The sequence below is a fragment of the Parasteatoda tepidariorum genome, chromosome 10 (assembly GCF_043381705.1).
Source record: "Parasteatoda tepidariorum isolate YZ-2023 chromosome 10, CAS_Ptep_4.0, whole genome shotgun sequence".
NCBI classification, from domain to species: domain Eukaryota; kingdom Metazoa; phylum Arthropoda; class Arachnida; order Araneae; family Theridiidae; genus Parasteatoda; species Parasteatoda tepidariorum.
The window spans coordinates 31,855,823-31,866,621 of record NC_092213.1 but is presented as its reverse complement, the minus strand read 5'-3'; the positions used below and the strand labels follow the sequence as shown (position 1 = coordinate 31,866,621).

The 10,799-nt window shown below is 31.2% G+C and overlaps 2 protein-coding genes across 2 annotated transcripts in view; one reads left to right on the top strand and one right to left on the bottom strand.

Annotated features, from left to right (window-relative positions):
• Window positions 1–212: 212 nt before the first annotated feature.
• Window positions 213–10,799, bottom strand: part of LOC107437232 (PH domain leucine-rich repeat protein phosphatase) — a 63,519-nt gene continuing 52,932 nt past the window's right edge. The window contains exons 9-14 of the mRNA XM_043043284.2: window positions 10,544–10,706; window positions 9,002–9,132; window positions 5,160–5,297; window positions 4,885–5,073; window positions 2,258–2,465; window positions 213–1,315 (exon numbers count right to left, since the gene is read on the bottom strand). Coding sequence (XP_042899218.1) covers window positions 776–1,315; window positions 2,258–2,465; window positions 4,885–5,073; window positions 5,160–5,297; window positions 9,002–9,132; window positions 10,544–10,706 — 1,369 coding nt within the window. The 3' untranslated portion in view covers window positions 213–775. The remainder of the gene's footprint in view (window positions 1,316–2,257; window positions 2,466–4,884; window positions 5,074–5,159; window positions 5,298–9,001; window positions 9,133–10,543; window positions 10,707–10,799) is intronic.
• On the top strand, window positions 7,158–8,668 carry LOC107437236 (cuticle protein 10.9-like). Its single transcript, XM_016049165.3, has one exon. The coding sequence runs from the start codon at window positions 7,856–7,858 to the stop codon at window positions 8,270–8,272; it is 417 nt and encodes a 138-aa protein (XP_015904651.2). The 5' UTR covers window positions 7,158–7,855; the 3' UTR covers window positions 8,273–8,668.

Sequence of the window (10,799 nt, the reverse complement as noted above, 5' to 3'; positions counted from 1 at the left end):
TTAAACGGCATAGCCACCAAATGAGACAATTTAATCAAATAATTAATTAGGTGCCCTATGAAGTCTACTAAATCATCATTAAATAATTATTACGATTATTTTTTATTTCGATGTTTAATCATGGTAATTATAATTTTCCATTATATGACGATTACACAATGAATAGAACAACAAATTAAAGTAAATGTGGATTAAATTATGGTTTATAAAAATTTATAATACAAAGTATTTTATTTTCGATATAACTATACAAAAAAATTACAGACTTACAGAATTTTTTTTAAACAGTTTAAAAATAACAACATGCTGTGCCAAAAATGATTTTGAGCTTCCTTCTTTCTACATCAACGAGTCACACAACAGAAATATCATTAATTTTATTTACATATATAATAAGCAACGAATTATTGAATGTTAGATAGATTTTGCACTCCTCTCCATTCTCTCCCTTACATCCTTTTGAAGGGAGATCTCTGTTGCTCCAGCTTCAACCAACAAGCAACTGACGTCATTCAGGATTACTAGAGCCATTTTTCAATTTAAGACAACTTCCAATTCAAGAGCACTAAGAGATTAATTACTCATTGTTAAATAGTTATACTCTATGTTTGCAGGAATACAAAAGTTTTCTAAGATATAATGGCTTCAGTTACCTATTGAAATGGAGAAAGAACTTAGTCTCAGTTACTCAGTTAGTGATGTTACTCAGTTAGTGATGGGGTAATAAAAGATTAGCAACCGTCCGCACGAAGAAAAGCACAAAATCTACTTAAACTCACTCCAGTTTATTGCCATAACAATAGTAGCGCCCTCTATGAGACGGCAATGGGCACTTATATTTGGATAATGCACTTGTATACCAGGAAGATGGATCTGCATTAGTAGAATTTTGTTCGTTTTGCAACGCTGTTTTGTTAAGAGTTTCTAGCTCCTTGGTAAACAACAACTTGTGATTCTGTTCCAACATGAATTCCCAACACCTGTACTTCTCCACTTCTTCTTCAACTGGTACAGAAGAATCTGATTTAAGTAATATAACTGATATGCATTCTCTCCGACCATTAGTTAATGCTGAGTACATTTCTGACAAAGCCTTACTGGCACCGACTGGGGAGGTAGTGCTCTGCACCTGCTTGCACACTTCTTCTGCTGGAAGTGTTTGGGAAAATCCACTGTCTCCAAATACGAGGAACTTATCCTGAGAACTGAGAACCAATTCTCGGACTTCTGGTTCGGGAATTGAAGACCAGATTTCTTTTGGTATCACTTTACTTTGATGACTACTTAGGTGGTTGTTGTAACATATTTCTGTGCCCTAAAATGAAAAACTTTTTTTACTTTGCCATTTAAAAAGTGAAAATAATGCACATTTAAATTGAGGTATTTATTGTTATTACAATTGAATCGATGCGTCCGAAAACCTATTAATCTCCACATTCTTTCGAATTAGAGGTTTTTTGCATTTTTAAGTTTAGCTGACGCAGATACATAGATATGATAAACGATATTAAAAAAAATTCGCGTCCTTATACTAGTTATAGTATATTTTGTGCGTGAAATCTCAATTTAGTTTGAAAATATGCCATATCCAGGAGATGACCGTTGCTTAAGTACCAAGTTCAATAATAAAATGTTTCTATGTGTCCGAAAACCTACTTATCTCCACATTCTTTCAGAATTGAGTTTTTTTGCATTTTTAAATTTAGCTGACGTAGATGCATAGTTATAATCTAAAAAAAATTCACGTTTTCATACTAGTTATAGTATATTTTGTGCGTGAAATCTCAATTTAGTTCGAAAATATGCTATATCCTGGAGATGACCTTTGTTTAGGTACAAAGTTCAATAATAAAATGTTTCTAGATTTGTCAGAAGGTATAAAGTTATAAACATGTTTTAGAGAGATCTTACAATAAGTGTTCCGTCAATCGTTTTTTAAAATTAGACATTTTGCTTTTATCAGTGATTTGCCTCCTTTTCCCCATGTTTTTTTTCTCCAATCATTGACTCGTTCACTATATCACGGAATAAAATGTCATTCTGTAAATTAATTAAAAAAGACCGGTTGTCATAGAAATGAAAAATATTCAATGACATTACATAAAAAAAAATCACTATGTAGGAAGATATTTAACGAACTAAATAAAATATTTATGACCGTGTGGGTAATGAAAACTAAATATTGTTTGATAACGTCAATATCCTTTCTTCCTATCCCGTTAACAAAGATGTATAAAAATATTAAAAAGATATATACTTGTATAGCAGACACCCATTCTTCAATTTCGAAAGGAGCAGTATCTTGCCTCTGTGCTAGAACAATGATATTTCCAGATCTTCCCAAGATGCAAGAGGATGGTCTGCCAACGGTACCCAGCCTGAGGGTGACTGGGCTACCATGAGATGAAGAGAGGTGACACATTGTTATACCGAAGTCTTTTTCATACCCTCTGCTTCGCAAGTACCTAAAAGTACCAATTTTAATTGTTTGTTGTCAGTAGGAAAAAATGCAGCAAAAGCTCAGAAGATCTAACTTTTTATTGTCTTGAAAATTATTAATTGAAACAAAACCTTAATCAGATAAATTTTGTTAATTGAATTTAAGGTTGTTAAAAGTTCAGATAGTATCACAATAAAAAATATTTAATAAAAAGTTTCATTCAATATTTTTTACTGATACTTATATACTCTGACACTTGTATATATACTCTGGCATTTTTTTTGCTTATCAATAATTTTAAGGCCCAATATTAGAATAAATTTTAGTGTAACATAAATATTTACGATAATCCCTTTTATTATTTTTATTATAAATCAAGAGTGCATAGCTCTTGAAATTTTATACTGCAGACATTTCCAGTTTTATGTCGGATCTAAAAACACAATTATTTCAAAATATTTTAGTACAAGTTTGTGCTTTAATTGTTTGCTATGAAGCATGGATGTTAGTTACCAGTTAAGTATTTTTCAATTCTAAGACGTTTAAAATCCCTTCATCCCTAACAAGAAAGGGTTCATCCCAGCTATTAAAGCTTTATTAACGGTATATAATCTCCCCCTCCCTTCCAAAAAAAAAAAAAAAAAAAAAAAAAAAAATTTTTTNAAAAAAAAAAAAAGACCAAGGATCTTTCAGCTACTCTTTTCTATAAAGAGAATCACTTTGGATTATATAGTCTAACGTTCTTTAGTAAGATCCTATTAAAGTGATCATTCCATTATAACAGCAGATGCATAAAGCCTCATTTGCTGTTCCTTAAACGCAATGTTAATTTAACGTCCATTGAAAGTTCTGCACTAGCACTGAACTGTTCATTCCAATATAGCAACCAAAATTTATTCTTTTGATTTAGAATAAGTTTTAAAGAAATTTTTTAAGTCATCATTTATTTAAATGTTTCGACACAATAAATGTAAAACATCTTTAACCGCTGTCGAATAAAGGAAGAGCTGCATGACCACCCGAATTTTTTTCTTAAGTCCTAGGTGGTCGTAATTTATGGTTATTCATAACCTGTTTAACATTTGTGTAGAAGTGTTATTGACAATGTCAACTTTAATTTATGAAAAGGTACTCCAACATAGAATTGAGTTAACGTGTTTAATATACTAGTGAATTAAAATTGAATAATTGTGTTGATAGACACGTTACAGTACTCCCCCACTAGAATTTTATCGGTGATCGAATTCGATGAATGAATACCACTAGTTGATACATTGCTGTTTTTTGAGAAGCCGGGAGAGCTGTCTTAATATCACCGGACCTTGAGTGCTGATCGGGAGAGCTGTATTGAGTTCACAGTCGTGGTCGCTCCTGTGTTGCCATTAGCAGTCGAGTGTATGCAGACTGACGTTGTGTGTGATCGAGACTGAGTAGCAACAGCGTGATGTCTTAGTCACAATTATCAAGTTAATTGCTCAATACGGACCATCTATCAAAGTAGGCGTGTTCAAATCAAAATGAGTGTGTCGGGGTAGGCGTGTTCTGATTACGTCCGCAATTCATCAATGACGGGAGAATGTTACCGACTATGACAATCTATCTAAAGGTACTTCAGCATAGAATCGAGTTAACATGTCTTACTAGTGAATTAGATCTATACTAGTGAATTAGATCTATACTAGTGAATTAGATCTGTACTAGTGAATTAGATCTATACTAGTGAATTAGATCTATACTAGTAAATTAGATATATACTAGTGAATTAGATATATACTAGTGAATTAGAATTGAATACATGTAATGATAGAAACGCCACACATTCTTTTCAAAGATTATGATAAGTTCCTCAATCATACTTTTCCTGTTTGGAAATTTTATTCCCTCTTTTTCATCTTTTGTGGTTTATTTTCGAATTAAAACATGGTCTTTGCAGTTATCATTAAGTGTATTATTTAGTAAAATTGGTATCCACTAACTAGCATATAATATTTAGTTCACTTTTTACCCATGAAACATCATTTTAAAGGGTACTTAAACGAATATGTTAGTAGAGAAACAAAATGTCATCAATATTTCTGTTAGTTACGAAATTCTTGTTAAGATGAAGCATTGTTTTGTTAAAAATTTGTAAAATATTTTTTTAGACATGGGTCAATATTTACGTTATTTTTGTGCACTCAAGATATAATGACCTCCCAATATAACGTCCGTTTTTTTTCGATCACGAGGGTCGTTATATCGAGCTTCAAATTTAATAATAAAGGAGAATCCATTCCTGGAATTCAAATCAGATCTGATTACAAAAATCAATCTCTCTGGCAGTAATTTTGTTACCAGGGAACCATCCCTGATAACGGAAAATCTATCCCTAATGAAAGATACAAAAAATAATAAAGCTTAAAAATAAAACCTTTTTTTAAAAAAAAGAAGGAGAAAAATATTACCTGACGCATGACATGAGGGAATTTTTTATAAACTGTGGGTATGTTTCCTTTGCTTCTCGTTCAGATCTGAGTAGCTCTGGCAGAACGTTGCGCAATTGTCCCACTTCATTCAAGTCGTCCACTTCCATCAGTGCAATGAGAGCCTCCTGGCGTACATTTGAGGAATCTTTTTGAAATTCTATGTATATTCTATCGAGATGAAACAAAATATGATTTATTAAACAGTATTTTTCGAATAGCAATGTATATATTTTTGATAAAATAATAACATTTACCGCGTATTGCCATCGTGTGATTCCGTAAATCCCAAAGTCCATGGACTACTGGATTCCATTTCTTTGGAAATATTGTCTTTGAGTGGCGCTTGTCGGCCGGCACAATTCACATCTACAACGGCCACAGACCTTTGGCAACTACATGTATCAAAAATGACAAGTCAATTATTCAATCAAATAAGCTCATGTTATGTACAATGTGCAAAAATATAGACGGACCACCCTAAATAACTTTTGATATAATGATCGGATCTTCCCGTTCTAGGATTCAATCGTAATGGTTTGGGGGTGACCTCAAATATGCTAATTAATTAATGCAGGCGATATGTTATGTTACGAAATCAGCCACAGCAATGTACTTTCTCTGAATTATTATACGTTTTTTTCCACGGATTCGAATTTCTGACCTCCGAAATATAGGGGGTAGCCGCAATCAGTAGTCCCAATAGATTCGACAGGCGAGCGATAAAAAGTTTGGACCCCTTAATGTTAATTTTAATTTTCCGTACTTTTAGTAAAAAGTTCTTGAGAACTTTTTAAGAGAACTGAAATATTTTTTGCGCACAATTATAAAATTTGAGCATTCAAAGATAATGCTCTGCAAGAAAATAATAATAAATAATAATAATAATAACCTTTAGAAAATATTTGTTATTTATTACTATTTTATTTAATACTAGTTGGAAAAATTTTTGAATTGTGAGGTATACAATTATTGACGTCATTTCAAAGAATTTAACATTACATGGCAAAACACAAAATTTGAGTGAAGTCAGCAAAAGGTTCCTAAGTACCTGAATTTTAAAAAAAAAGTCGCATTTTTAAAATTTGATTTCTCAGGAATTTTGCATGGAATTATTTTTGGATAAAGGAATTTTGAATTAAAAATGTTTATGCCATACAATTTAAATTTTTTGGATTACTTATAAAATAACTTACACTTTTTACTTACAAAATAATAAACAGTTATTACAAATTACTTTTTGCGTGGAATTATCTTTGGATGACCGAGAATTTTATAGCTGCAAGCGAAAATTTTTAAATTCGCTGAAAACAATTCTCGAGATATGGCGAAAGACACGAAAAGTTACATTAAGTGATCCAAAAGCAGTCCTGACTAAGCTATTGGAACAATATTTACTAGATTGCGACTATCCAATATATTTTGATGGTCTGAAATCCAAATTCGTCGTATTTAAGGAATCTTTATTCAGAGAAAGTACGTTTTCGTGTCTGATTTCGTAATTTAAAATATTACCTGCATTAATTAATTAGCATATTTGAGGTCACCTCCTCGAATCATTAGGATTGAGTCCCTAGTACATGACTATCCGATCATCGGAATTTCTTCGTGTACTGGAGCAAACCGCTTTCTCGTATGCTTTAGACCTGACAATGGGATATCCTGGTTGGTAGGGCATTGGACTCGTGTTTGTAAGAACGGGAATTCGAATCCAGCCGGCCGAAGAATCTCCGTGTACTAAACGGTGACTGGTGCACGTTAAATCGTTGTCGCAAAGTCCTCCAGGTTCCTACAACAAATCAATACCTCTGGGGTACTAATCCGGGAGCTCTCTTGTCTTCTGGATTGGGATCAAAATTACAAGGATACGGAGTTGAACATTGGTAGTCGTAAACCCTGAATTGGGTCAGCTGTTCAACGACGGTTATAAAATAAACTAAAAATGACGTGATTAGTATCAACTTTATATTTTTTCCAAGTTGTTTTTCAAAGATTATATAAATTTTGCCATGATTTTAATAATGTATGGAATATTTAATAATGTACGGAATATAAATAAAATTGGCAAGTCAAGCAATTAGGCTCTACATTTGCAAAAAGAAAATAAATTTGCATTATTCAGCTATAACAGGGAAGTTTCATATTTGGCGATTCTTTGCTCCGCTTTATACTTTTTTCCAGCACTGTACTTTTCAAAACGAAAAACTTCCATCATAAAAAAAAAATGTCCAACTGTTTTTTTTTTTTTTTTTTTTTTTTTTTTTTTTTTTTTTTTTTTTAATCATCATTTTTGCTGAAATGATTATTAAAGTCTTCAGAATTTTGACTTATTCCGATTTCTAATTTTTAAAAAAATCCCCGAATATGTTTCTTTTTTCCAATTCTTTTTAGCCTAATCACCTAATTTATTTGAGAAAAAAGCTCAGTTTCTAAACATTTTCGAACATTGAACATTAAAAATTTCATAGCTGAAAACAAATTGTGATAAACGAAGGCATTTGTTTGGATAACAAATTATTTTGCGTTATTAGTTTTTATGTTAGGAATCAACCATCTTAATAAAAAAAAAAGTGTAATAAAAACTTTTCTGTTGTGTATGATTTAAGAGAATACTTTTTGCTCTACTTCGTAATATGCTATCCATTTAAAGAAATCCTGTTTATCAAATATTTTATTTCCTTAACTCATTCTTTGAAGAATTGTTGAAATACACTCGAATTATGAACGACAAATGCCCGGATGCACGTGACGGGAGATATTCACATAAGTCGTGAGTTTACGCATTATTGCACTAGAATGTCATATTTTAGATAGTAAGTTTTTAGCACGCGACATATTCTAAAATGCTTAAATTCTTTTCTTTTCGTATATAAGACGACCGATTCATTCGAAATCAACTCATTATCCTCATCTTACTCCAGAAAAATAATTCAAAAACGATCTAGTAATCGAAATGCTTTTCTTTTCAACATTATTTGTGTTCTTGTCAGCGATCAGCATTTCCATAGCGGGACCAGTTCTGCTACGAGCCAATTCTTTGGCGCAACCCGTGCTTCAGCAATTAGAAATACCACGCCCGTATGAGTTTGGATATGATTTTGGTGACGGACTAGGCATGTCTCAACATCGCCAAGAGACATCTGACGCCAATGGTGTGGTGAGAGGCCAGTATGGCTACTTGGATCCATTGGGTGTTTACAGGACTGTCGAGTACACAGCTGGACCGGATGGATATAAGGCTGTAGTTAAAAGCAATGAACCTGGAACTGCAAGCCAACAAGTTGGAGATGCAGTATATGTTGTCCAAGCTCCTCCCCCTGCTGCAGTTGCTCAAGGATTCAGGCAAAAAGTGGAATTAGTAAATGTATAAACTTCAAATTTAGTATCATGATTTTGTAAATAAAGAATTGGAATTAAACTTGGGTTAGTTTTTCTTTCAACGTAACACTGTCTGAGCACTCAACCTTTTCTCACGGACAATTGCAATCGGCGAATTATTCATTCCATTCTATAAGTTTAAATTTACCATCTTTCATGTATTTTTTTGAACTTTTTTTAATGGAAAAATGGAAAATCAAAATCCTGTTTCATGATCCGAATTCAAAGTTTTATAGTTCTAGTTTATGTTTTATAATTTTAGTTTAATAGCAGCAAATATTTTTTTTTATGTAATAAAAGGTTAATCTGTTTTAATTTATACTTAAAAACAATGTTCGTCAATTCGAAAAAGATAAATGTGTATGAAGAAAGGGCATTTAAAGCATCGCAAAGAAATGCTGCGTAGATTTATAAGGAACTGATCCATAAAGGCATTATAAAGTAGAGTTTTACTTCGATTATTTGAAAATATATAATTCAGATTACTTAATAAAAAAATTAAAGAAAAAAACCTAAACTTGACTTTAATATGTACTCAGTTCAAAGTATCGCTTAAAAAAATTAGTTTACATTATCATTTAAAATATTCAGTTCACAAAATCGCCTATCATCAAATATAAACTACAATTCAACCAACTTGATAGAAGTATGACTATATTAGATAGGTGTCTTTTTATACTCCAGTATTAAACTTTAAAAAAAGAAAAGAAATTCAAATTACCATAAGTGTTGGAAATCTGAGGGATCTATTTGTAAATTGCAGTTAGCAGAGAGATCAAGGTAAGTAAGATTTTTAGGCACAATAGTGGCCAGCTCCAACTGCTGAACTTGATTACAAGCTAAATCAAGAACCTGCAAAAAAGTTTAGATGCATAAATGCTTTAAAAAAATAACTGAAAATTACCTGTGATTTAAGAAATAAACTTAAGAAAAATGGAAGAACATAGAATTTTTATGTTTGATGCGTATTGCTTAAGAAACCAAACAGTACTTATTCTCCCCAAATTTTAAATTAGTTACTAAGTTTATCTACAGATGTAGCTTCTGACTCAACTAAAGAAACAATATTTACTTCTGTATGTCATACAATTCCAACTTCAATATTTGTGTAGGCATCGAGTTTCAGACTGAACCATATTGTTGGCTGTAAGTGGTGTTGACTTAGAAAACATTGTTTTTTAGGTTTTTTCAGAAAGCAGTTTTATAGTTTTTCTCAGTTCTTTCTCTAAGTCTGAACTAAATAGAAAAGGTAAAAATCATAATACTTAATTATTAATTTAGTTGTAAAGCGTTGTAAAAAATAATGAATCAGAACTAACGTTTTTTTTATTTATTTAAAGTTGAAATTTTGCCTCTGGTTTGAGATTCACAAATGGTGAGTAATTGTGAAAACATTAATTAAACATTTCATATTATATCTTATTTCATTCAGAATAATTTTAATATATAGCTTTAAGGTTCGGATGCAGCGTCATAAAATGTTAGTTATTTTAATATATACATTTTAATATCTATATATATTTTTAATGTACATATTTTTTAATACATATATTTTTCAATACATACACTTTTCAGCATAGATATTTTTTTAATATACGTATATATTTTTAAAAATAGTATGCAAGCAGGATGATCCCCACTTAAATCAAGCGATACATTTCTTAGAATCATTTTCAGAAATGAGTAACAGATTAGTATTCTGAAAACAAATTAATATTTATAAAAGTAAAAAAGGAAACATTACCAAAACCTGACGAATAATCAACAAGGAAGACAAGATTAAAAGCATAAAAATCTGCTTTTTTGACGAAGCAAAGTGAGAGAAGGCTGCTATGAAATACACCATCAAATTTCAACAAGTAATCAATCAGATTTCGATGTTTTAACTCACCTTCTTCAATTATGATTCGTCATATTTTGATTAATTTTTTTTCTTTTTGACATATTAATTTGCAACCTGCCTTGCAACATATTTCCCTTTTTTACACATTAATTTGCTACCTGCAACCTATTAATTTGCCTTATTGTTTTTTTTAATTACATTTTCGTCAAGGATTCCACATAATCGTATTTTTTTCTGGTTTCAAAAACAAAATTATTGTTGTTCGTTGTTGCAAGAAAAGCAGATGTAAACTAATAAAACTTTAAATAATGAAAAAATTGCAGTAAAACGTTTTTTTTTTTTTAAATAAATTCGCGATTTTTTTAACGTGATATATGTTTTACTCTTACAACTTTGAATTACTAATTCTCCCTAACTCACCTGTAGATTGCTGAATTCAGTCAATTTTTGCACTGAGGTCAGTAGATTTGAGTGTAGATAAAGCTTTTCCAAGTTCGGTATTTTGGTTATTTGACTAGAAATGGATTCGATTTCATTTCCTGATAATGACAGAGATCGAAGAGCGTGCAGGTATTCAAAGAAGCTGAAACAGATTTAACTTAATTACATATATATATATATATATATATATATATATATATAACAAAATACACAAGTACAAGAAAACACGAGGAAA